Source organism: Pipra filicauda, unplaced genomic scaffold (assembly GCF_003945595.2).
Source record: "Pipra filicauda isolate LSUMZ 115617 unplaced genomic scaffold, ASM394559v2 scaffold317_size908105_pilon, whole genome shotgun sequence".
In the NCBI taxonomy this organism is placed as follows: domain Eukaryota; kingdom Metazoa; phylum Chordata; class Aves; order Passeriformes; family Pipridae; genus Pipra; species Pipra filicauda.
In genome coordinates this window covers 295750-321852 of record NW_024104440.1, presented here as the reverse complement: position 1 = coordinate 321852, position 26103 = coordinate 295750, and the positions used below count along the sequence as shown (strand labels likewise).

The window sequence follows — 26103 nt, the reverse complement described above, 5'->3', positions numbered from 1 at the left end:
CAGAGAAATGTTAGTTGGAAGGGACCTCACGCTTGTGGTGTGGGGGGATTTTTGGGAGGAAGAGGAGGTTGGTTTGGGGAGGATTGTTGGTTTTGGTTTTTTGAAACTCGAAAACCTTTGGTGATAGAAATTCCACAGCCTCTCTGGGTAACATGCTGTGCTGTATTATGCACAAAGAAATTTCTTCCACCTCCCAACCATAATTTATGGCTGTTGCCTGTAGTTGTATAACCTGCCACTGTGAAAAGCTGTGTGCTTCCACTTGTAGCTTTTGTCTCTATCCTGCAAATGTTTCTAGGATGAAATATGGTGTTAAATACTTGGTTAGATGTTTGGATGAGTAAATTTAAGTTCTACTGTTTTGTATAATGTTCAGAATATTTTACTTGCTATAAATTGTACTAGATAAGAGAGTGGAAAAAGACCTGTGTATATCAAGTATATGAATGAAAGTAAGAGTTTGAAGCAAAGGAAAAAGCAACTCTAGTTAAGATTAGCAAAGGTCTGCTAGAAATTGTGGCAGTTTAAGGGGTGCTTGGTAGATTCCAGGTGGTGTAAAGAAGGTGATTGAATCCCTTTTCAAGAACAATGGATTTGAACTGGAACAAGGGCAGTGAGGAGATACAGGAGGATTTGTTTGGGGGCTTGTTGGAGGGGTCCTGGAGTAATGGTAAAGAAAGGGTATGTTTGTTCAATATAAGTGAATAAAATGCATGGGTAAAGGAAAAAATATCACCTCATTTAACAAATATTGGCAAAAGCCTGCTACAGTTTGCCTGGAGAATCCATGTAATCTTGAAGGGCTTCCAACAGTCAGAATATCAGGTTTCAGACCTGTGCAAATGTCACTTGTGTCAGGAGCCAGAGTTTCTAACAAGGTAGAAATAATTGCCTGCAGTGGTGCAGGACTGTCTTTGGTCTTCCAACAAAACTTTTTGAGACTTCCACTTAGTGAGACACATCAGCACTGTTGCAAAGATAATGAAGGTGGTAAGAGAAAGCAAGGTGTGTATAATACCTATCTTATATATGTTAATACCCATCTTCAGATGTCCAAACCACTGTTGTTAAAATCTAGCTTGCTCTTTCTATGTAGCTATAAATATTGTGGCAAAACTTAAAATATTTATTAAAAGAGGAAACAAAAGCTGTAACCATGTGTTGTCAAGATGCTTTTATATATTAACATTTTATGTTATGTAAAACATTCAAACCCCAGAATCCTCGACTTCAGTGATTAAATAACCTTTTTCCTTCCTTTCTTCCTTCAGATAACAGTGATCTAATTGCTTGTACAGTGATAACAAAGGATGGGGGTCAAGTTCAAAGGTTCCTGGCTGTGGATATTTACCAGATGAGTTTGGTTGAACCAGATATTGCCAGACTTGGATGGGGAGTAGTAAAGTTTGCAGGCCTTTTGCAGGTAAGAGAATTTGTAATCTAGGTGGTTACTTTTGCTCACCTGAAAATCTACATTTTGTGTTGGATAAATAGTAATACTAATATTAGCTTTCGTATTTAAGCTCTGTACAATGCTTACTTGCTTCTTCAGTTACTAATCTTTTTTCTGCTTCCTGCCTTTTAAAACATCTCTGATTTTCTGAAGAAGTTTACACAGCTAAGTAGAAACATACTTGAAGATGAGGTGACTTTCCTAGTAAATATTGGGCTGTGTTCATTTGAACACTGAAGTCATTTCCAACTAGGATTGAGTCCCAAGCACTTTGCTCAAGTAGCAGAGTAATGAACTTTTCAAGGTCTTCCTCCTCCATGAGTAGGGAAGGTGACAGGTTGCAACTTCAAAATGATCTGTGCTTATCTAACTGATTTCAAAAGCTTTAGGAAGTTTCTCTCATTTGTGTCTCCTTGCCTCGTTTTTTATCTCCTGAAAATTTGCTATGTTCAGATAATTTAATTGAATTTTAAACTGACTAAATCTCTCTGAATACCAATTTCTGAAGGAGTAAATCCAAGGTTGTACAAATTGCACAAGGTTGCAAACCAAGGTTGTTTTGCTTTTATTTTGCTGGGGTTTTTACCACGGAAACTGTCTTTGTGAGAGCTTTAATGGAACATTCATAGCATTTTCTTTTAACTTCGATACTTAACCTATAGTTTTAAAAAAGCTTGCTTTTCATTAGCTACTTGCCTTATGTTCCTCTTTAGGACATGCAGGTGACGGGAGTAGAGGATGACAGTAGAGCTCTGAACATAATCATCCACAAGCCTGCCTCAAGCCCTCACTCTAAGCCCTTCCCCATCCTCCAGGCCACGTTCATTTTCTCGGATCACATCCGCTGCATTATCGCCAAGCAGCGCCTGGCAAAGGGCCGCATCCAGGCCCGGCGCATGAAAATGCAGAGGATAGCAGGTGAGTGGGCACTGGGAAATGGGTCTGGAACAAGGCTCGTGTGCCATTGCAAATCACTCTGTAACACAAGGGTGAGGTACAGAAACCTTAAAAAGTGGTGGCCACAGAAAGCTGTAAAGCAGTGTCGAGTTTCCAAGTGATAGATTTTACTGGAGTGAAATATGTGGTTTCATAGTTATGACAGACAGTTCAGGAAAGGATGAAAGAGGAATCCTGTCTTGTTGCCACTTGCTTGTACAAAACACAGCGTTTCTCTTCAAGTGTGGTTCAGAATTCCAATAGAAAGCAGATGTCCTGCTGCCCCAGGACTCAACTGGAGCTCAGTTTACTTGAGTTGGATGGTGTCCTGATGGTCTTGATGATAATGCTTGGATGTGGTGATGATGAGCAATCCAAAATGTTGAGTGACACATCAGCACTAGATTCCTGTGTTTGGGGGAAATGCTTGTGAAGACATGAAGGAAAGTGTTAATTTGAGGAAATAGCAGTGATTCAAATATTACTTGAATATTGAGTGAAGAGTAAATTGAAGCTTACCAGTGAACTGAGTGAACTGTTGAGTACAGAAAAAGAAGCTCTGAAATACAGGAAGGAAAATAAATGTGCAAATAAAAAGAAGCCCAGTTATCTAAGTTACTCGGATAGTCCAAGAGCAATAATGAACTAATCAGAGCTGTGAAAAACAAAGTAATAGCTGGTATTAAAATTACTGAGTTGGCCAGAGAATTATTCTGATTATAGATGCTTTAAGATTATTATGGATGTGTAGGAAGCTAATCAAGAATTTTATACTTGGAGTTTATAAAGTGGATATGTCATACTTTTATGGCTTGCTTCATATAAAAAAATTTAAAGCAAGTCTGAGGGTGATACAGATTTACTTGATATTAAAAGTTTTAAGTTCAATAGTAATGCAAAGGCATTTTTTTTCCAGTTTAAAGGAGTTTGTCTCTTTCAGTGGCTTTCTGCAGTATTCAGTTGTAACTAATGAATTACTTTATTTGTACAGGGAAAAACAAAAGGATTTTTTATTGTTAATAACTCCTATGGCTTGTTTAGTGCAAGGAGCTTCCTGCAATCCTGGTTTTTTTAGCCCTCCACTGTATTCTGGGGTTTCCTTAGTGTGAATGTGATGTGGACAGCAATGGTAGAACAGGTTGCCAGAAGTGTTGTCTCTCTCGTTTTCCAACAAAATTGTAATCATAATTAACAGGCAAATGCAGACAAGTCACATTAAAAATCTGATTTAGTCTTAAGATCCTGAACAAACTATCAATTTTATTTTCACCTCCTCTTCCTTTTATGTATTTTTGAGTAACAAAAATTATCAATTGTGATTAAACATAGCTCTCCTGGATCTTCCTGTTCAGCCTTCAACTGAAGTTATGGGTTTTGGACACAGCTCTGGAGCTACAGCCCAGCACCTTCCCTTTAGATTCTACGACCAGTCCCGCCGCGGGAGCAGCGACCCCACAGTGCAGCGCTCTGTCTTTGCATCTGTTGACAAAGTCCCAGGTGAGAGCAGCATTCACTGACAAAAACTGTATTGTAATCTGTATAAGCTGTGAAAAGCTTGCTGTAATATGTTCCTGAACACACAAGTCCAGCATGAGGCTTATGGAAAAAGTTACTCCTCGAGAAACAAGTAATACCGGGGGGTGTGTTCTGGGTGTGTTGTGAGCAATACTTCATGGCAGTGTCCCCAAGTATGCTGGGAATATCTTAGTACTTTGACTTCCTTTACAAATCGACTTAGATTAAATCCTGTTTTGCATACTCGGTATTTATGCAACACATCTGTCAGTTGTGAGTATTTCCTCCTCTAATTTGGTTATGATGGGTTTTGTGCCAGATTGTAAAAAAGATCCAGGATACGGTGAACTGCTTCGTTTACCTTAAAGCTAACAAGAGAGAAGAGGGTCACACCTGCTCCTAAAACATTAGCTTGGAATTGGGATTAAAGGAATGATTCTAAAACAATGGGCTCTTTGCTTTTTGTCTCTTACTATCTGTTTCACAAACTGACTTCTCCACAGAATTTCTTTTCCAGATGATGAAATTTTCTCATTTGGTCTTGAGTCATTTTAAAGTTGCATTTCATACTGCTTGAAAGTACTTATTTGTGCTGTATTATACAAAAAGATACAATGTCCTTACCCCACTTGTTACCAATCCTTTCACAGAAGTCAGCATTTCTCTTTAAATGTGATTCAGTGGTTCAAAATTCAAGTACCCTACTTACACCACAGATGTTTAACTGCTTTAAGACTGAATTGGAGCTCAGTTTTCCTGAGTCTTGACTGGGGAACAGAAATTATAAAACCATAGATATTGCCAGTCAGGTTTTTCAAAAGACAAGTGTATGTTGTATGATGGGAGTGTATTTCCTTATTTGACATGACTTCCAGGGAAAAGGTGTGGTTGGAAAGGTGCCCCGGAGTTACTATTTCAACTTTCTCTAAGACACGTGCCCTTGTGTTCCTAACAACTGACTTCATCTACTAATTTCAGGGGGGGATACTGGAGGTGGTGCAATATGGTAATTTGTTCAAACAAGCACATACTTCCTTTGAATTCCAGGAAATGGAGACTTGCACTTGCAAATCCAGAGGAAAAAGTATTCTGAAGCTTTTATTTGGTACAAAGTACAAGAAATGAGGCACAGAACATGAAGTATTTCAAGTGTAGGATCTTTGAAGTGCGTTTTATGGCAGCCAGTAATATAATAAAAAATGTGGATTCACATCCTGTTTTACATCTGATTACAAAATAAATATCAAATACCTCTTTCTTGCTCATGAATGAATGAGGTTTCCTAGTTCTGAGTGATTATCATAGGAATCTGTTTGTGCTTATCCCTTAATCGGGCCCACCGTGATTTTTACTTCAAGAGGAAGATTTTTTTGCCTTTTGAAACAACAACTGAAGAAATTGCAGTTAAATTACTGGCTTCATGTATTCATTTCTTAATGCTACAGCTTCATCTGGTGCTTAAGAGTTGTGCAAAGCTCATACAGTCAGTTAATTTGATTATACTTTTAAGAAACAAATTATACTTTCTTTTGGTGATGATGTCCTTTCTAGATTTAAAGGAGAACTAGGTTTTTTGGCAATATTTTTAAAAGATTATTTATTATTTTTAGTTGGACCATGTTAGCTGTCGGTGGTGTACACCCAGTGTGGTTTTTAAGACATTAACAATAATATAAATGTTTTCAGCTCTCCTGCAAATTTTGGTCTGTGGAGGATTTTAATACAACTGTTGAATCAGTTCCCTAATCCGTCTTGTCAGTGAATTCAGATTTTCCAAGAACACTTATTTCAGTCTGGTCTGGTTCAGTTTCTGTCATAGTGCATAAATAGAGCTCTCCATATTTCACTAGAGAGTGTGCAGTTACCTTGTTGTAGGCAAACTGTGCTTTGTTTTTCTTTATTGTTTCATGGCACAAAGTTAACATGTTTTTTAAAGTGCTTCTTGGTATTCTGGGGGGAAGAGGGTGAGGATTGTGGTAGCTTAAAACCAGATTTTGTGCAAGACATGTGAAAGGTGATGAGAATATAACAGACCATGCTCCAGAACATCCCTGTTAACCTGTATGTTTTATAGAGTGTTATGCAAAGGCAGTGAGATGCTGGAATCATCCCAGCCAACTGGCAGATAAACTGGGCAGTTCTTATCAGAGAACAGCATAAGCAAAAGCCTTCACTTGATCAATTTTATCATCATGAGGTCATGGTTATTAATATACTTCAGGGTCTATTTTAAGTTAATGGCCTTTGCTAGATGTTAGAGCGTTCTAGGGGTAGTTTAGCTGGCTGGACTGTTCACCATCTGTGTATGAATATGATACTTCTGAAGTAATAATGTAATAATTATATTGTTTTCAAAGAAACCAGCAGATTTGGTAGGGGCCCTGTGAACACAGGTCTTCTACTGAAAGTAAATAAATAATGACTTCCTCTCCAAGCAAACTCAAGTATTAGTTTCAAGTATCAGCTCTATTCTGAGATTTATGTTCCCAGTGTGTCTTAAGGGAAATCTTAATGATTTCCAGCAAAAGGTACATCTAAATATTTTAACAAGTGTGGTAGCTTACCTACTGAGTAAATTTATTTTGAAAAGCAAAAGGAATCAATAAATATCTCTTACTATTTTATCCATTGTTAATACCTTAGTATATAATGATGATGATATGATTTGGAGGGGAAAAGCTGAAAAAACCTCTCACTAACATTAACCATGGCAAGCAAACTATAACCATCTTCATTTTAAAATCTGAAGGAAAAAAATCATCTTTTATAGCTTTGTAACCCTTTGAATGAAAAAGAAAATACAGGCAAGAATTCTATATAAAGTTTGGTCCACAGCTACTGTAGGAACATCAGATTGGAATAGTTTACTTAAGTATGATATGAGAATTTGTAATAAGATAACAATGTATAGAAGAACAGAATAGAAGACATTGGGGCAATGAGGATATGGTTTGCAATGAGAAAACATTTACTGCTTTCTTGGCCAAGATTTTATTTCTACTTCTCAGGCTTCTTTTTCTTTTTTGCTCTTCCTGTTTTCTGCCACCGGTGCCCTTTCCCCTTTTCCTCACCTCCATTTTTATTCTTAGGAGAATTTATGGTTAAGGCTGTCTTTCACATGAAAACTTCTATAAGACAGTAGGTAAGCTTTTCCCAGTTTAGGAGGAAGATTTGCATTAATTGCTTAAGAAAAAGTTCCTTTAAAGAAAAGCTAAGAAGCTATTTCAGGTTTTGGCATGAAATTTTGCTGCTGTTGTGTAAAATGCAGTAGGAGGATAGCTGTTGATACATGTTTTAGGAAAGAAAACACAGCCCTATGAAACATTGTGATTATGCAAATAAGATCTCCAAGGAATTGGGAAGCATATCTTACAGTAATACTTTCCTGAGTCTTTAATAGAAAAGTATGTTAAAGCAGAATCGTGACTACTGGAAAGGAAATATTTTTGTTCATTAGCAACCACAATCACAACTTGAGAGTCATAAAGTAATGAAAAAGACACCTCTAGAACCTTCTAAGTTAATTTTACTTCCTGTAGCTATGATTAATTCTGCTCCCCTTGTCTTTGCAAGTATTTCCTGAAGGAGTTTCCTGATTAGCAAATTTGTTCTTGGTCAGTAGTTTCCCAGTTACAGTATTTTGAATGATTTAGGCTTACTTTTCCCTCCTATCTAAATTAACTTTATGTTAACTTCAAATCCTTCCTCTGCAGTTGTATTGGGAGAGAAACTGTGTTAAGATCATTTTGAAGCAAATGCTCCCTTGTAAGGACACAAATCCCTGAGTGCTGTTCTGCAAAAGTTTGGGCAGGCAATCCTGCTGAATCAGGCCAACTTTCCCTGTGGTAGTCAGGGCAGACCTTATTTACTGTTTTCTTCTATTTTGGTGAGGATGGAAGATTTCTCCTCTCTTGAAGTGCAAACCTTTTGTGAATATAGAATGCCTTGGGTAGGTACAGCTTTTTCCAGCACTGTAAGGGAAGAAAAATATCTTGATGTAAGCACTTCTATACCAGTGGCTTTAGTAGCTGTTCTTAAAACAAATTTCGTTCACATTAACAGTTGACTTTGCCTCACTTCTGTGGTCAGGAGTCCACTGATTATTCCTTGTTTCCCACTTCTAACTGGTATTTCAAAATATGAAGTGTGTATGAGAAACCTAATGTACATTTTCTGTGATTAAAAACTCTATCACTCAGGGCCAGTGGTATAGAAGTCTTTCACGTTTGAGGTAGGTCAGTTTGTGGTTATCTTTTTGCAGACTGTCAGGCGTCACTGTGTGTGACCTCAGTTTAACTTATCTAAGTGATTGTAGAAGATCAATCAGGTTGGTTTCTGAAATAAAATACATGAATTTATTTACATTTATGGGATAGTTAGCTCCTCACCAAACTGTTTTGTTTTTCACCAAACTAGATGGCTCCTGCCCTGGTGGTGATTTAATTCTTTCAAGTGATGTTCATCTTGGACATAACAAGTTGTAACTTAGATAAGAGAAAAGCTCAGTAAAAGTAGCATTCACCCATCTAGAACTATGATGCAAGTATGACAGAAATGCAGATAGCATTGTGTTTGTGCAAGTGGCTTTGAGTCTAGTTCTAGACTGTAAGCATGGGGGGTAGGAGGTGGGAGTGCAGATCAAGTCAGATTATTAACAGGACTCATATTTGTTAGCTTTTTTCTGTGCTTTCTTCATTGTGGTTTTTTGTAGCACAACCTGTCAGTGTGTGTTGCTGCTCACAGCATTTTCCTGACTTGTCATTTCTGTGTTTTAAAGCTTTCAGTGGGTCCTCTGGGTCACTACATGAAATCGGCACCACTTTGATACAGTATTTGCTCCTAGCTTTCCCCAATTTCTTCAATAGGTTAACTCTTTCAAGGTAATAATTAACTTGTAAGCTTCACTGTGCTGTTTTGCAGGCTTTGCTGTAGCCCAGTGTATAAATCAGCACCATCCCTCCCCACTCTCATCACCATCACCTTCCAGTGGCAGTGGGAGCACAGGGCGCTGTGATTCGGTGACTGCGAGCTCGACGTCCACTCCTTCTGCTGCACAGAGTCCCTCAGGTATTCAGTCACCATTTTCAGCCCAGGCACTAAGGGATATAGGGTAGTTTATTGTAAAATTAAGTTACTGTGTTACTGGATTAAAAACAACGGGGCTTTATGGTTTTAGGTCACTTGATCATTCAACTAAGCCAATTAAAAGTAAATTGTGGTGCAAATTTTAATGATCTCTTCAACTTTCTGGAACTCTAATAAATACTTGGCATCTTTCAGTAATGATTTTAAGTACTGATGAAACAATGTCCTGCTTGTCTGTCTTTTCTCCTAGCACACACAGTTTAGAATTTCGTGGGGGTTTTTCTGTTGATGGTTTGTTTTGCTTGTGTTAACTAAAGTATTCTTTGCATGAATTTGTAATCTAAACTGTTAGCCTTTCACCTTAGTGGATAAGTTGATCTCCGTCTTTTTTGAACTGGGTGACATTTGCTTTTGTGTGTTTTTCTGATACTCATGTTAATTTGTAACAATGGGCCAAATATGAAATATTTGAAAATAGTTATTTAGGATGTTAATATTGTAAAGCTTTCTTGTGGCTGAACACCACCAGTCAGGAGCTGTTCCATTGGTCCAGAAGAGGCTGCAACATAAATAGTGACAGTGTAACTTTCACAAACATGGCCCCCATTTGTTTGCACTGGTTAATATATTTAGTGGGTATGTTTAAACTGGAACTTCTTGTTGCATTAGAACACCTTCTAATTAGAACACTATTCCTCCTTCTTGGATAGTAATTGTAGAGAATCTTGTAATGGTGTCTGTTCTGAGTGCAAATTATGTGAGGTAAAGCCTCAGGCTGGAGACTAAACAAGAAGTAAATGCTGAAGGGTGCATGCTGAGCTGCTTTTGTGCTAGCACTGATCTCCTCTGCCTCATTTGGTTGTAAAACAAAAGAGGGAACCTGATTCTCAGGACCTTTTCAAGTAACTCCCTCATTTTACTGGTCACTTCCAATGTTGATCACTCCTTGAGAGGGATGTTCTGGTCACCCCTTCTAAGACATACCATTTGGAAGCCCCAGCTAGATCTGAACTTTGTTGCAGTCCTACAGGAAATGATGCAACCTTTGTTAGGCATTTAGTGTTCTGTAGCCTTCACTGGAACAGTGTCAGCAGATCAATGTGCATTATATGTTTAAAGTGACTATCCCTGCAAGAAATACTGCTGGAGAGGGTGAGGAGAGGGTGCTTATGAAGTTTATGAACAATAAATATGTAAAGCATTCAGCACCTAGACTCTAGAGGTGCTATCATTTATTTGTCAGAACTCTCAATATGGATTGGCACTACAAGAAAACATTTGTTTGATGACCTGTTTGTCCTTAGCAGTGTAAAAAGGCTCATGTGCAATATCCTTGCTGTATTTAAATCATCTGTGATCAGAGAAATGTAACCACAAGTTCTTGCCAATAGCAGCTAAGAGAAAACTGTGGTAAAGGAAATGAAAATAAAGAATCTAAATTATTTTTGTTGTTGTAAGCCACATGCCAGTTCACAGAAATATCAAGCAAGACTGTACTACATTTCAAACTGAGGTCTTTCAAGTGCATATAATCTGGCTTCTATGAAACAATGCCTAGATCCAGAACACATAATTACTCATCAAGCATAAAAAGATAGTGCCTTATCGAAGAATAATCAGAGACTGTAGTTACCAAAATTGCAATTTACTTACACGCTATGTTGGCATTTGTATAACATAAAATTCTGTTTTTCCTGCAGTTTAAAAAGCCTGATGACAGAAGGCTGGGTTTTGTTTTTAAAAAAAAAAAAAAAAAATTAAAAACAATAACCAAAAACTCAAAACAAACTCTTCCCTACCCTCCCCAAAAGCAAACAACCAACCCCCCCAAAAAACAAACAAACAAACAAAAACCAGAACAGAACAAAAAACAGAGGGAAGGTTTTCTTAAAAGTCTGTTTTCAGTGTGCACATACTGATTACATTGCATGAACTGCCCACCTTGACCTTCCCTGTGAATTAATCATAAAGCGTGTACAAAATGCCACGTGCCATGCAAGAAAACAGTCTTTGGGTGGGGTTTGATTTTTTTGCCCAGGATCTGGGCACACTGATGCAGGTGCTTTAGCAAATGTAGCTGTGAGGATATAGTTCTGTGCCCCACCACCATAAGCACAGTGACTTTCGGTAAAGTCAGAGGAGGTGAATATGAGAATGTGCATCAGCTGCTTCAGTCTGGGGTCAGCAGCTTCACTAACCTGCTGCAGGGATGACTTTGGAGCTCAGCTCCTGGTTTTGTTCTGCTCAGGGGACAGTAACAAAGAGGAAGACAGTGACTGTAGGTGCCTGAGCAGGTAGTTTGTTGCGGTAGGACAATGCACAGGTGGTACTGAGATGGCTCAGGGATTTTGCTGTGGACCATATTTACCCTGACCTTTAGGACCAAGAATTCCTGTCATGTATGCGATTGTCTGAAGGACCAGTTATTAGTTCAGGCATACGTTGCTATTAATATTTGAAGTGTATTTGGTGCATAGATGTAGCATATGTTGTAGTTTGGTTTCCTTGTGAAGGAGTGTCATTAATGCACGGAAACTGTTCCTAAAATCAAACAAAGCAGTAAGTGTGCATGATTCTTCAGAAGTCTGTACCAAACTGCTGGTGTAGTTGCGGCCAGTAATGAATAATGTTTTAAATAGCTGTAGCTGAGGGGGTGATGGTGTCTCAAGGTCCTCAGTATAGACTAGAGAGAATTCTGAAATCCATGGAGGTAGGTCTTTTTTAAGTTGGGATATGGGGAAGGTTCTCCCCAACCCAGGGAGCTCTGTTGACACTTTTTGCTAATCTTTGGTGTCAGATCAATACTGTTGTCTATTCTTGGGAACAATGTTTCTGCATTCAGTGATTTGACTGGTTTACTGCAAATTTGTAATTAATGTTCTCCCTTTTATGCCATTTATATGTAATTGAGATCTGTACTGGAAACTTGCCAGGAACACGGTCATGACAGAGATGATCCCTTTGGCATGTCCAGATAGGCTTCTGTGTGAACAGAAAAGTACTCTGCTGAAATAAGTGACAGTGTCATCACTGTGTGTTGTATCAGGTCTTACTGACCACTCAGCTGGGATATGGAAACAACTGTTGGTATTCACCCACTTCAAATGCAAAATGCAGTGATTTTTCCCTTAACCATTTGAGGACAGTTGGAACTAGCCTGCCTTACTTGGCTGTAAGCAGAAGAGGCTTGCATGATGTGAAGTGGCCCCTTAGAGGAGCAAACAACAAGTAGATGATGAGCAGCAAGCAGTTCCCAAGAGCTGTTTTATGTCCCAAGGTAGCACTTGAATGCTACCACCGTCTGTCACATTTGAATCTCCCGTCTCATTTCCCATTCCATTTTAAACACACTCACACAAGCACATGTATGAGCTCTCTGCCCCTCCCTCCTTCCCTGCTCCCCTGTTTGTTCTGGCAACTGCTGGGGTTGTTGAACATGAAGAACATGCTGAGCTGCTCAGGAACTTCAGTCGAGAAGGCCAGACAAGATAAAGGGGAGATGAGTATGTGAACTTCAAGGAAACTACCTCAACTACCTTCCTTAAGAGCAACATTTTAAACCACAGAACTTTTTATACTGTAAACTTGTGATCATAGTGTCCTGAACTACTGTCTGTTGACAGTTGCTATTGATTTAAACTGTTCAGGGTTTGATATATTTGAGATGGTACTTGTAAATCTTTGCAGAGTTGTTTCAGGAAATAAGATTTGGAACGTACTCACCAACTTTAACATAAAACAGTGAACAAAATAAAGACAAATTGTGTGTCAGTTAAGAGAAAACAATGTTACAACATAGAGTATATGTTAAAGGTTAAACAGCAAAAGAGCTTTCAAAAATGCATGACAGGGAAAAAGTGTTAATTTGGTGTATTGTAAAAATAGTTTACTTGTATCACCCTACCTGCATCAAGCAATCCCACAGTGTTGCATTAACTGCCTTGTCATGAGTAAAATAAACTCTTATGATTTTTATCAACTATCGTACCTAATAATTGTCACACTGCTTTATGGCACAGATATTTTAAAACCTAGCAGCTCCCACCTTTGTAGTATTTGGGAATTAAGCTTAGCCCCTTATACGATCACAGTTCTTTAAAATTGGAAAGGCAGAAGTCATCCCTTAAAGAAAGCAGAATCCCTAATGACAGAAAAGGCAGTATCAGGTTCTGCAAATGCTGCTGTTGGTTTGGGTTTTTTCTTGGTATTTACGTGATTTATTTTTTTTAATGAACGTGTCCTTTTGAAGTGTTGCTGTGCATAAAGTAGAAATGTTTTCTTTCTAGGCAGATTTTAGTCATCAAGTTTCAGAGGTTAGAATACAGTCATGTCTTGGCTAATCTTGCTGGAACCGAGCACTCCTTTAAAGTGCTTATTTTTATATATGTTAAAGATTAGATATAGAAGCTCTCTTACTGTAAGTTAGCAGCCTTCCAGAATTACAAATGTGTTAATGTCATCTACACTGTATTTTATTACTGTTTAAGTTGTCTTAACTTTAAAAAGCAATTGGCTTCAGTACTTAAGAAGATGTTTACATTGGAGCAATGGATACTGAGGACTTCACAAGGCACTGATCTTCTGTGCCACTTACGCTGTATTTCACACTTCTGGCAGATATTGATGATAAAAGGCCTAAAATAAGTACTAAGAGCTGTCCCTTGTTGCGGAGAACATATTGGATTCCAGTCTGTAAAACTGAATTTTTATTCCAAGGAGAGAATGATTAATGAAGCATGGAGAGCCTGTAAGAGAAGTGCCTCCCATCTTACTGAAACCATCCCTGTCTCTTCCCTCTATAATCAGTGATGTAAATGTGGTTTGATCTCCTGTTCTATGATGCTAGTAATTTTTCAACTAGCTGAGGAAGTACTTTTGTTCTTAGAAAGTTTCTTTTCTAGGAACTTTCTATGCACCAAGCATCATCATCTGAACTGCTGCTATCTTTTAAAACACTGTGTTTAGCTTTATTATAATCATTATAATTCATTATAATGTAGATGATAGAATTGTAGGGCTGAATGATCTGCAGTGTTGTCACCTGCACAGTACTGCACCTCATATAATTTATGGCCAGGGAAAAGGAGAATAATTCTGTGTCACCAGAACTTGTGATAAATAACTTCTCTCGAGATTTCTAAAGCATGTGAGGAGATTGGAATGCAAATAAATGCCTGCCAGTCCCTCCTTGGTGTAAGTGCTGCTGGTATTGCCAGACACAGCCAAAACTGCATTATGAACCTTTTCAGAGAGGGGAGCAAAAATTAAATTCAGTTAAACTCATTTATTCCTGAAGAATGAATACTTCCAGCTCCAGAAGTATTTCCCAAACTTAGAAAGCTCTTGGTGCGGCGTCGGATTGTATCCAAGATACCAGCAGTTCCGGATGCGTCCTTGTCACTTATTCTTGTTGCTGCTCTAACATTTATCCTTTGTCTTCATTCCAGTTTCCCTTCCCTGTGTCCCTGTTAAAGCCTGTGTATGATATATCGCTGTGTTTTCCTCTAGTAAGGTCTGGCAGGAAAGGACGCCGGCGGGTGTTTAGTCTGTCGGAGGCTGACAGTCACGGCGGACACTGGGTTTAGGTCTTCGAGCAGCAGCTGCAGCAGAAACTCCCGCAATACCCACTCAGGCAGGTTCCTCCATAAGCTTTCACGAGCCCTTAACACTTGTTAATAGAACATACTTGGTTTCCATGCTGACACCAGTGCCAGTGAGGTAGGAAGCTGAAGAAAGCAAGCATGGTGATTTTTGTCTCTGCATTTCGGTTTGGGAGAATCGTAAAGCAACGTTGAGCCATTTCTGAAAGCCTTGTCTGCAGTTTCTCCCACATCTCTTGGCTCTGTTGCCAAAGGTGGAAATTGTGCTCTCAAGTCTCCAGCTTCAAAGCAGCCATGTCTTCACTTGCACAGGGCAGCTCTGGCTGTAGTGACACTGAGTAAGCACAGGCTCTGAGTGGACAGTGATGCAGGTACTTGGCCGGCAGCAGGGAGTCTGTTATAGCTCAGGTAAAATGGACAGGCATTCAGCAGAACTGAATGGCCAACTGCCCTTGGGCTCTGATGGCACAAGCTTAATACTTCTGTGATATCAAGCTCAGGCAGATGACTTTATGGACTGTTTAATTGCCTGACGAGGGGAAGCACATGCAAAAAAGATGGAAATACGCTTCAGATGACCTGCTTTTTTATATAACCTGCTTTAACTTGTATCTAATTAATTTCTTTTTTTTACTGTCATGGCACCAAGATACTTTACTCTGTTTATATTATGTAAACACCCTTTTTCATCTTTATAGATTTAATTTGCATCTTTTCACTTAATGTCTGGTAATTTATGTTTTCATTATTGTTTCATATTATGTTGCTGTACAGATTAGAACACTTCTCTGTAGATGATATTCATTCTTTCCTTTTTCTGTTCTAGTCTGTCTTTTTTCACTGATAATTCTTCTGAACATAAGTTAATATTATAGAAATTGAGTGATTTGGTGTGGATTTTTTTGCTATGATGATAATCTCTGTAGCATTACAGAAGTGCTGAAAAACATCTAAGGCTGTTGAAGCCACTGGATCCACAGAGAGCTAATAATACCCCAAAACTTGCAAAATGACACCCTGTTTTCAAATCTTGTTTGGTGCTTAAGTTTGGAGGTATGTGGGAGGGGTTTGTTAGAACTAAATGTCAACATCACAACCGTGTGAAGAAACTGGCTGAACTCTCCTTGGTGTTGTTTCAGAACTGGCTTACGTTTTTTTGCCAGAACACTCTTGCTTAGAAAGAGATAAATAGAAATGTTGTTCTTCAGTATTAGATGATAACTTTTTCATATTTAAGAGTAGGGCGTATCTTAATGATCAGTGGTTTTATCCAGGTAAAAATTACAATTACTTTTTTTCTTTCCATCCAAAAGTCAGACTGGAACCAAATGTTAGGAGTTTGAGGGTTTTTTTGAAAGCCACTGTATTGGCAGAAATTCCAGATAATGGGTAGAGAAATAAGTCTGTAAACATACTGGGTACAAAAAAGTCTCTAGAAACCAGAGCTTGGTGTACCTGTCTTGGTACCTACCTAGAGACAGATGTTCCTGTAAGCCCATTCTTTAGGGGTTTTTTTCACCCAGGGCACATCTTTTTGCCAATTGTTTATTCCAGTTTCCGAGACTTTCATAATTCAGATCATACATAAATGTATATTTATCTATTTACATCCTTCTCTGAGTTGAGCATGACTTCAAAAGGCTTTGAAATTTTGAACCTCAAAGATTTTCTCATTAGTAATTATTGTCCTGAAGCCAGGTATTCAATTAAAAAAGTTTTTCCATCATGAGGATTGTCTGATGTTTTTTTCATTATAATGTCTCATATACCAAATTTTCATTCCAAGTTACTGGATCTCTGTATTCCTTCGTCTGTAGTCTGGGATTATTCTCCTCTAGGCTTATAATCACAGTAAAAACCTGCTAACACAAGCTTATAGCTGCATTTTCAAGCCAAGTGTGCACCTCAAGTAGCCTGTGGGCTTGAGAGCTTTTTTTGATATTTTTATCTTTTTTTCCTTAATGTTTTTTGAGACTTCTGTATGGAAAGTTTGGGCTTGTTAACTCCAGATACTTTTTTTTTTTAATGGACACTTTTTTCAAATACTCTTTGTGACATTAAGAAGGGAGTCACTTCAGGATTAGAACCTACGTGGAAGGATTTGGGGACAATACAGCATAACAAAAGAACATGTATGTCTTTCATGATTTCAGTAAATGAAAGTATTGAGAAAATATATTGATATTTTATTGGGAAATGGGGAGGAATGATGTAAGAAATGAAGTGCAGAATCAGAAGTGAAATAGCAGAACCACAGTAGAGATGTGCTGTATATAACATTCCTGAGCAGAATGCCACTAACTGAGAATCCTTTATTTGCCAGAATGCCTCAAGTTTCTGAATCCTGAATTTTGGTGAATATTCACATTATAGCAGAAGTAAAATAAAAAATAGTCCTGGCAAAGAACATTTGATATCCTTTTAAGATTTTATAAATTCAGAAAGTAAAATCACCACAAAGAGACTCACTGTTTTGTGCATCCTGAAATGGTAGCATTTAGCTTGGAATTCAGGGAACTGAGGCTGTATTTTATTGTTTTAGCAGTTCATTTTCCATGCAAGTCTTGCATCACTTCCTCTGTTATCAGTTGCTACATTCTCCCTAAAGCTTCTTGACAGCTGAAAAGAATCTGCAGAGCTACTTTGAACCTATCCTTGTATTTCCAAAATAACCAGTCGTGTCCCTTTGATTTAAAAGGAGACTTTTTTACAGTCTGTAAATTTTGTTTTTATTAAAGCGAGAAGCTTTAGCCACCGATTCAACAAAAAGTAAATTTGAGTGGTTTCTGAAGTGAGAACACACCATTGTTTGGGTTTATCTTTCCAGCAAGGTAAAAAAAATCAATAACCTTACTGTTATCCCACTGATCCCTTCCTGATATCCATTCCTTTCTCAGCTTTGTTTGTCTTTTTTTTTTTTTCTTATGTTCATGCTTTCTGTTCTTTTCCAGGATTAATTGGAATCATATTGAAACGGAAATATTTTTAAGGTCACTGTATTAAAAGCAGAACCTAATTCTTAGCTTCTGTATTCACTACATTGCCTTGTAGACTTTGTGCAGATGCCTGTACACTTGAACACATGCTGTTTCTTACAAAAGCTCTAAAAGCGGTCTGTCTTGAAGCTGGATACCTGTTACTTTAATGGCATCTATTGTTGTAGTCTGAAAAGAAAAAGAAAAAAATTACTTTTCTGGGCATACTTGCTCATGTAAGGCTGTATCACCTCATCCCCTCCATCCTTCTCCATCCTGAGCCAAATGAACAGTTTACTGAATAGTTCACTTGGATTTTTAGGGGGAAAAGGACAGTACAAATAGTTGTTAATGCTGCAGTTGTTTTCATAGTGTGGAAAGGTGTAGTAGCATATCAGTTTTCTGTGGTATGTTATGCTTATTCTCAATTTTGTGTTGTATGCTCCATGCTTAGGAGGGCTAAAAAATCCTATGACACAAGTCTGTATAAACCAGGCCTATTTTGCAGCACCTTTCAGTTGCAGTAAGCACATTATCCTCCTTCCTGTGCTTCCATAGTTCTGCTTTCTGTGGTTGAGGTGTCACTTCAGTGTGAATCTGGAGAATGAATTGAGAGAATGACTTCCAAATTTTTGTAAGAAACAAGCCACCTTTTGGGAGAGCTAGCTATACAGTGGTTCTTTTTTGGTTTCTCTTTTATTTCTAAAGATCTTCCTGGCATGGGGTAGCTGTTCATTTTAGTGGGTACTAAATACTGGAGAGGTTTTCTTATTCTTCCCCTCAATTTCCTCTCTCTAGGAATATTTCTAATATTGCTGCATATTCTAATACTAAATGTCTAAAACTGTCTGGTTTTGAACAGAATCTTGCTGGCATTTTATGTTATGCCTCCATAATATCTTGTTTTATTTCTAATTACTAGAAAGTGAACGTGTAAGCATAGTGCTTCACAGAACTGCATTTCCCACCCAATTATTCTTGAACACTCATGAATAATAGTATATTGTTTGGCTTAATGTACATACTAAATTGAATATTGATTATTCTTGGTGTTTTCTTTTATTAGATGACCCTTCAGCTCCAGAGCATCCTCAGACGGCCATTTCCAGTCAGACGATGTTGACTGATGAAACTCCTTCAGCTGTCTCAAAGTCCAGCAAAAATGCTGGGAAAACCAGTGACATAGAAACAGCAAACCTGTCTCCCAGCCTGATTCCTGCCCAGCAGCCCACAATATCCCTAATTACAGATGACAACACGGATACACTGAGCGTGGAGTCGCTGACCCTGGTGCCTCCGGTGGATCCCCACAGCATCCGGACATTCCCCTGCATTCCTCAGCCCTCTTTGCAGTCTGAAGATGAAGTTTGCAAGGTAAAGGAGGTTGAGGAAGAATGTTCTGACTAAAGCCAACATGCAGACTGTAATAAACAGTGAAGAAAACGCAACCAAATTCTGAACTGTTTTTTCTCTGGGAGCGCAGATACTTCTTGAGGCCTGAGAGGCCGTGGGGTCCACAAGGGGCCCACTGGTGAGTGAGAATGTCAGCAGCTTTTAGAGGAAACATTGGATACTCAGCATATTTAAACTGGAGAAGAGGGAAAAATACAACCTTTTGAATCTGGACTGGTTCTTTCCTACCAGTTTCTGTTATACAAGAACATGACAGTGTTTCAGAGGACCTACTGTCTTTCTAACAGGAACTAATTAATTGTAAAAGGTCTACAGTATTACGGGGAAGAGAAGAAATTTTTGGATACCCAGCTTCATGATGCTATATTATTACATCTCTCAAACTGGAGACATGCCATTGACCAGAAAAAATGATATATTGTAGTACAGAGGCAAAATTTCCATTTGAGTTAGGGTGTGTTTTTCAGTTTGGTGTTTGGTTTGGGTTTTTTGGGGGGAGGAGGGGTTTGGGGATTTTTTTGGTTGGTTTTTGGTTGGTTGGTTTTGTTTTTTAATCCTGATCTTGTTCATCTTTTGGAGGTCTGCATGATACCAGCAGGCTTGGCCACTGTCAGTGTTGTCTTCATAGGACTCCAGACTTCAGTATTGTTTTTTCCATCTGAAATATTTATTTCAAGGTTTGATTCAAAGCAAGATACAATTTTCTAGGAGGTAAAAGTCTGAAGTTCATGACAAATGCTTATTCAAATTAACCTAAGGGATTTTGGAGACTACTTTAGTCTTTGCTTAGCCATCTGCAGAGGAATGTGAAACATTTTAAGATATTGCTATGGCTTGTTTGCTTCTGACAGTCAGATTGCTACACCTCTGAGGAATGGTGGTTTGCTTGCTACTGAAAGACAACTTCAAGAAGCAGACAGAAGCAGTTTTACTCCAAAGAGGGTTTTCAAATTTTTCGTAGTCATATAGGAAGAAGGTCACCATATCTAACTGAATTCCTTTGCAAGTCTGAAACAAAAAAAGAAAGGGATTGTGTAATTTTTTTTCCTATCTGGGATGGTATCCCAGTTAAACAACATTGCTACATAACAGTGATTCTGAGTTTGTGCTTGGCATGCTTTGCTTCCTAGATCCTGACACCAAGTTGACAGAAAGCAGTGGAAAAGTATTGATTAAAGTCTGGAATGTTCTCTGCTGATTTGATACGTAGTTTAACATGAATGGAATTTAAGATTTTTCATCAATTTCCAAGTATGTTAATTTAAATTAATGTAAAATGAGCAGATTGTCATTGTGGGTCTGTTCATACTCAAGTGCTTTCAGGCTCTCAAAGAAGGAAGTCTGCTGTTTACTGCTATTGATTTCAGTCATCAGTGCAATCTTTTTCCTCATTCTGTCTCCACTACTATTGATTTCTTATCAAAGGGGTGAATCTGAAAAGTTTTTACCTACTTCCCAGTCATTTATTGTACCTCTTCCTGGCTGTCATATGGAATACTTGGAGTGATTTTCAATGTTATATTTATATATGAGATTGACTAATCCACAAGTATAACTTTTTTCACTTTCTCCATCTTCTCCTTCACATTATAACTTAACCTTTCCCAACCATGTATACAAGGTGTCTGCTACTGAATGCCAGTAATTTTTCTCCTCCCCTTATTAACTTTTGCATGCAGTTTTGTTGATTTCTGTTTTCCTCTGACTTCTACTTCATCTCAAATTGAATTAACTGATAATTCTGAGCATTCCAGAGTGGCCCCAACTCTAAATGAATTCTGAGAGTTGGGTGTCCTCAGCACAGCTGTGCATATTGGATGAGAATTTGGCATGGCTGGAGTAAGGGCTTACTTTTTGGGTTTGTTTGTCACATGCTTAGGGTGAGTTTGCACTCATGCAGTCACTGTTGCAGGTAGTGAGCATGTACCTGAACAAGTCTAGACATCAAGCAATTTGGGCACTAGGACCACATAAATTATTAGCTGAACTGATTGCAGTCTAGACTTCATCTAGGATTTTGCAGCATTGCACTGTAGCTCCAGTAATATTCTGAAGATCATTATAAAAAAATGCCTTAATTTGAAGCATTTTATTTAGACTCTTGACCTAGATTACACAAAATGCCACTGTGCAGAATGAGTTCCCTTAAATAGAATTGCTTTTAGACAGGAAAACCTTGATCTTTATTTATCTCCTTTCAAAGTCAGTTCTAGGAAGATCAGAGCCATGCACGAGGAGTCTCTTTGATGGGTATTCATAGTCTCACCCTTGAGCCACACTGCTCAAGAAATGGGACAAAGGGATAGAAAGCTGACTTTGTGCTTTCATTGCCTTTGAGTGACTCTTAAATCTCATGACCAGTTGTCTACTGAGAACTTCAGAGGAAATGACTGAGGTGGATACTGTTATTAGGAAAATAGAAACCTAAGTCTACTGTCTAGTCTGCTGCTGGCAGAGCCTTGCTGGTTGAGGGATAGGTGGGATATCTTCTAACAGTTGTATCAAAAGCTCTCTGCAGAGATGGAATTATAGCAGGAAAGGTCTGGCTGCACCAGCTTTACCGATGTTGGGGTGTTACACTCCAGCTGGGTCTGGATGGTTCTGCCACAGAAGCAATTGATTTTTGACTTTGCTTCTGATATTAAGGCATGTGTGTATACAATTTTCTGTGCTTTGTGCTGCATTAGGAGACTTCAGAATGTAGAAACTCTGGAGATGCCAAAATAATCTGCCACCAACCATTTTTAAGCTCTGCAAGTATAATACTCATCTACAGTTCCTTGAAGAGTATCATATCTCTCTCTCACTCATCAGAATCTGTTTCCTTAGGCTATTTCCTTACCCTCCTTTCACTGTAAAAAGGAAACTCAACCAGGAAGGCACTAGCACATCAGCCACAAATGTAATTTTTTTTCTTAAAAAAAAAAAAGTTCATTTGAGTAACATCACTTTCTGACCAAACCCAACTACCAAACTGCAGGTGAGAGCAGCAGCTAAACAAGTAGTCATTCAAAAGCTCCATTCTTTCAGTGCAATACTGCAGAGGGAGATAGAATCACTCTAAATATAACAATACTCCAGAGCAAAATACCAAAATTCTGGAGATATGCTAAATTCTCAATGTGTGTTTGTAGGGGCTATGCCTCTTCAGCCATATTCTGTCAACATAACACAATTCTGTTGAAAATTCCTTCCTTTTGAGAAGCCAAAAAAGCCAGGACATAATGAATGTTACTTTGCTATTTTATGGTCTGTGTGTCTTATTTTATTAAATTTTACCAAGCTGTTACTTTTTTAACAGAACCATGTGTTGCCTCCACTGCTTCTCACTGGTGCCCTTTGCTTTTTTGTCACCCAGTGTACAGCAGTGACCCAGTCTTGAGCTTTGCATTTGTGAAGGGAATAGTGGCAGCAGGCACTTGGTAATTTGGTGAGGAAAGGGAGGGAGGAAGCACCAGTTCTGGTATCTGCTTCACCATGGAAGTAATGCTTGCAGTGTGAAGCTTGGGTGTGGAAACTAATTGTTTTGCTGAAATTCTTTGATATAGAACAAAACCAGAGGTTAAGCTTCCTGCACTTCATTTCACAAGCTGTGTGTATTAAACCAAATTCATTAGAAATGTGGTCACATATATTACTACAAAAAGCTGTATTTGTCTGTGAAGTCATGAATTATGTCCACTGTAAGGGCTGACCTCATTTGTATTCTCCACTGCTAATCATGATAAACTAAATTCTGACTACACTTCCTTAAATTAAGCTGAGCTTAAAAAAAAAAAGAAATATATAAAATTACACCTATTGAAGAAGCTCCTCAGTGTTCTTCTCTTTACACCACAGCTGGAATTTTACTTGCAGTTACTTGGTGAGGAAAAATTGGGCATATCTTTCAGAGTTCATGTATTCTTTTGCAGTATTGTTGCTAAAGGACAGACTGGTATGTGACATTTTAAAAAAAAAATCTTCTTTCAGATCCAGAATTTAAGGCTCAGATACAGATCTGAGTATTCAGAGTTTAAGTCAATGTCAAGTGATTCCTATAAAAACCTTATCCAATAGAGAGAGAATACAGGGGGGAATAATGTTCCTTTCTGGATTTGAAGTATTTTGGTTTGTAGAATTTGAGAAACGATAGTTGAAACAGTTTGTTCATGGCAAAATTTATGATCTTCAGGATCGAAATTACTGTGATTTTATTTTCTAATTAAGCAGTAAGGTGTGAGTGACTGTAATTTCCACTTACTGAAAGTGGCTGGGGGTGATTAAGCAATCCAGGAATTCAATAATTGCCCTGTAATTGAGTGTCACCAGTAGTAGTAAAATGAACTTAAATATGCTTGAAGACATAGGTAATGTATCAGACAAGCAGGTCAAACTGTGTGTGTGTGAGTAGGAAGCCACTTCATAAAAGTAAACACTTTATTCACATGGTGCTGTCAGTGCCCTGGTGTGACCAGTCACTCTCCACTGCACATTCCAGGGAACTCCAGAACAGCCTCAGGAATGGTCAAGGTTGTAGTGGTCAAAAAGCCCCACCAGCTTGAAAATTCTGATCGTGTCTCCATTACCCAGCTAAAGTTGAACGGGGAGTTGCTTTTAAAAGCACTAAGTGAGGGGTTTAGTGCAAATTAGAGGTTTGCAGAGACACCAGCTGGGGGCAGGGAGGTCGAGGGCTTTTGCCTCTGAAGATAATGAGTCTCCTTGATGAGTCTCCTACTTCCAGACAGCCTAATGTTAGCCATCTAAACATATGTTGAAAATTCTCTTCTAACTGCTACTGTCATTCTTCTTGAAAGAGTTTTTTGGTATGTCACTGGTTAACCATCCCTGGGGTACCACTAACTGGGCACTGCTCTTCTATTATCTAGAAACCTTTGGAGTAGTTCTGCTGTGCTGGCCTGCTCTGTTGCTCATGACCTTTCCCAGCATTTGCAGCATGAATTAGAAACAAATATAATAACTCTTGCTGTCTCCTAGTGGATTCTGAAAAGCAGATCGTGGTCCAAGCAGGGCTTGCTAGGGTGGGATGTTTGTAGGGGCTGGGAGGGGGGAAGTGCTTGGGGGGTTTTTCCTGCTGCTCAGGATTTTTTGAGCAGGAACAAAGACATAGGAGATGCAGTTCTTGGCTGAGTCTCAAACAGAAGGTTCTTTCATATGGAAACATATTTTTATATTACATTTGTACAGAATTTTCCCTATTTTGATCTCCCACTGTTTTTAGATTTGCGCGTTGCTCGGATTTGATTTCTTTTGCAAGGTGTTATAAAATGTATATTTTGTGTTTATTAATGTATTATAAATGTAAAGCTAACTTTTGGTTGTCTAATAAATGTGCACTGTGGTGGTATCTGGTTTACTGTTTTGCTAACTTAAATTCATTGGTTCTTAATAAGAAAAGGAAAAACGAGTCATTGTTGGGACTGTCTTGTCATAAAAAAATGTGTGGAGTGCATTTCTTTTAAAAGAGGGCTTAAGCAGGTAATGACTAACAATACTTGATAACAGAAGTTAGAGTTAAGGTTCAGATTAGTATATAATGTTCACAGGAGTCTTTTAAGACCATGATCTGAAGATACACTAGACTTTTTATCTTGTTCCCCATTACTTTTGGTTATGGGTGCTTTTACTAAACTGAGTTTAACACACATAGTAATTGCAATCTGATAACTTCAGTATATATGAGGAGATGGGAGGGTCTGGGGTTTTGTGCTTAGAGACCGTGGCAGAAATATTTACAATGAACACAAAGATAATTTTTAAAAATATTGAGAATAGATTCAAGTGTGCAAATTTATAGACTGTTAGAATTTCTAGGAGCTTTGTTTTGCCCAGGGATAGCACTGAATTGTCACAGTTCTAGGGAACCTGCTGGAAGCATTATAAACTTCAGAAGATAACTTTAGGCATCTCCACTTGTGAATAGCTCTGTTGATATTTCTGTAGCAAACTTTTTATTTCATTTTGAGCTGTTTTGTAAGTTTGATTGTTTTAAGTGCAAAGAGGGAGAAATGTATTTTTCTAGAAGAATGAATGTACGTGGGATTTAAACACTACATAAAACATTTCATGAACATGGACTGTCCTCCTATGAAATATGTTTCAATAAAGTTGTGTCTGAAATGTACTTCATTTAAGGAAAAAAAAACAAATCCTGAACATGCACTTACATTTACAGGGAAAAAAGCCCCAAAATGGGGTGAACTGAATTCTGAAACGTCTTTCTACAGGCAATAAGTATTAATTATTTAATATAAGTTATGTTAGACAGTTGGAGTAAATGTGACAATATCTTATGTTAATTTAAAGAAGAATGTAAATAAGTGTCTGGAAAGGGAGTGGAATTAGAAAATATTGTGTATGTTTCTGAAATCCAGATTTCTACAGCTGAGTCTGTATTTGCTGGCATTGGTCATGTGTCGTGGCTATTGAAAACCTGGACAGGGATGAAGAATAGACCTTTCTTTGTAAATGGAACTTGGCAATAAAAATGGTGTTACTAAGGAAACTTTTTTTCCCTTTCATGCTCTCTTACTGCATTTGATGCTCGAGGACATTCAATAACAGTGAAAGGCAAAATTTGCAGAATCTTGTGTTTGTTAGAAGAATGTTGTGCATGTGTGAAGGGGGGGGACTTTAATCTTTGAGCTGAAAACTGGAATAGCCAAAGTAATTTGCACTGTGTGTGCAGGCCAGACACTGCATGAGAGGGAGCAGAAAAGAAGCCTGGAGGGAGATGGAAAGTAGATGAGCCCAAAGGTTAAGGATGGCTGGGCAACATCTAAAACATCTGTGAACCACTTTGAAAGTGCCTGTCGTGTGTGACTTCTTCTTGCCCTCTCTGCCTCTTTTCTCTGGTGTATGTTGCCAGTTCACTATATGGATTAAACCCAACCAAGTTATTAATTAGATTCTTGTTAATTAGCGTCTGCATCAGTAGGAATTAGTTGCAGTCAATTTACATTCCTTGTGAAATGTTATTTCTCAAACTAATCTTTGCTCCAGAAGCGTCTTGAGGAAGAAATTTGATTACATTGTACGTTGAAATAAGCAAGGAAGGTATCAGAGGTAGGAGACAACACTGGGGTTTACTACAAGATGCAAGTATTAAAGTATGGTGTATAGTGGA

General features: G+C 38.3%; 1 protein-coding gene across 6 annotated transcripts in view; it reads left to right on the top strand.

Moving 5' to 3' along the window:
• CLEC16A (C-type lectin domain containing 16A) overlaps window positions 1–25482 on the top strand; it is a 63545-nt gene extending 38063 nt beyond the window's left edge. For 2 of the 6 annotated variants that reach the window (XM_027711149.2, XM_027711148.2), the window contains 6 exons: window positions 1272–1423; window positions 2167–2371; window positions 3719–3886; window positions 8825–8971; window positions 14502–14621; window positions 18631–25482. In XM_027711149.2, the coding sequence (XP_027566950.1) occupies window positions 1272–1423; window positions 2167–2371; window positions 3719–3886; window positions 8825–8971; window positions 14502–14621; window positions 18631–18971 (1133 nt within the window). In that variant the 3' untranslated portion in view covers window positions 18972–25482. Of the gene's footprint in view, window positions 1–1271; window positions 1424–2166; window positions 2372–3718; window positions 3887–8824; window positions 8972–14497; window positions 14622–18630 lie in introns of those variants that run through there. The other 4 variants (XM_027711151.2, XM_027711150.2, XM_027711152.2 and 1 more) reach the window with 3 other exon arrangements.
• Window positions 25483–26103: the final 621 nt, after the last annotated feature.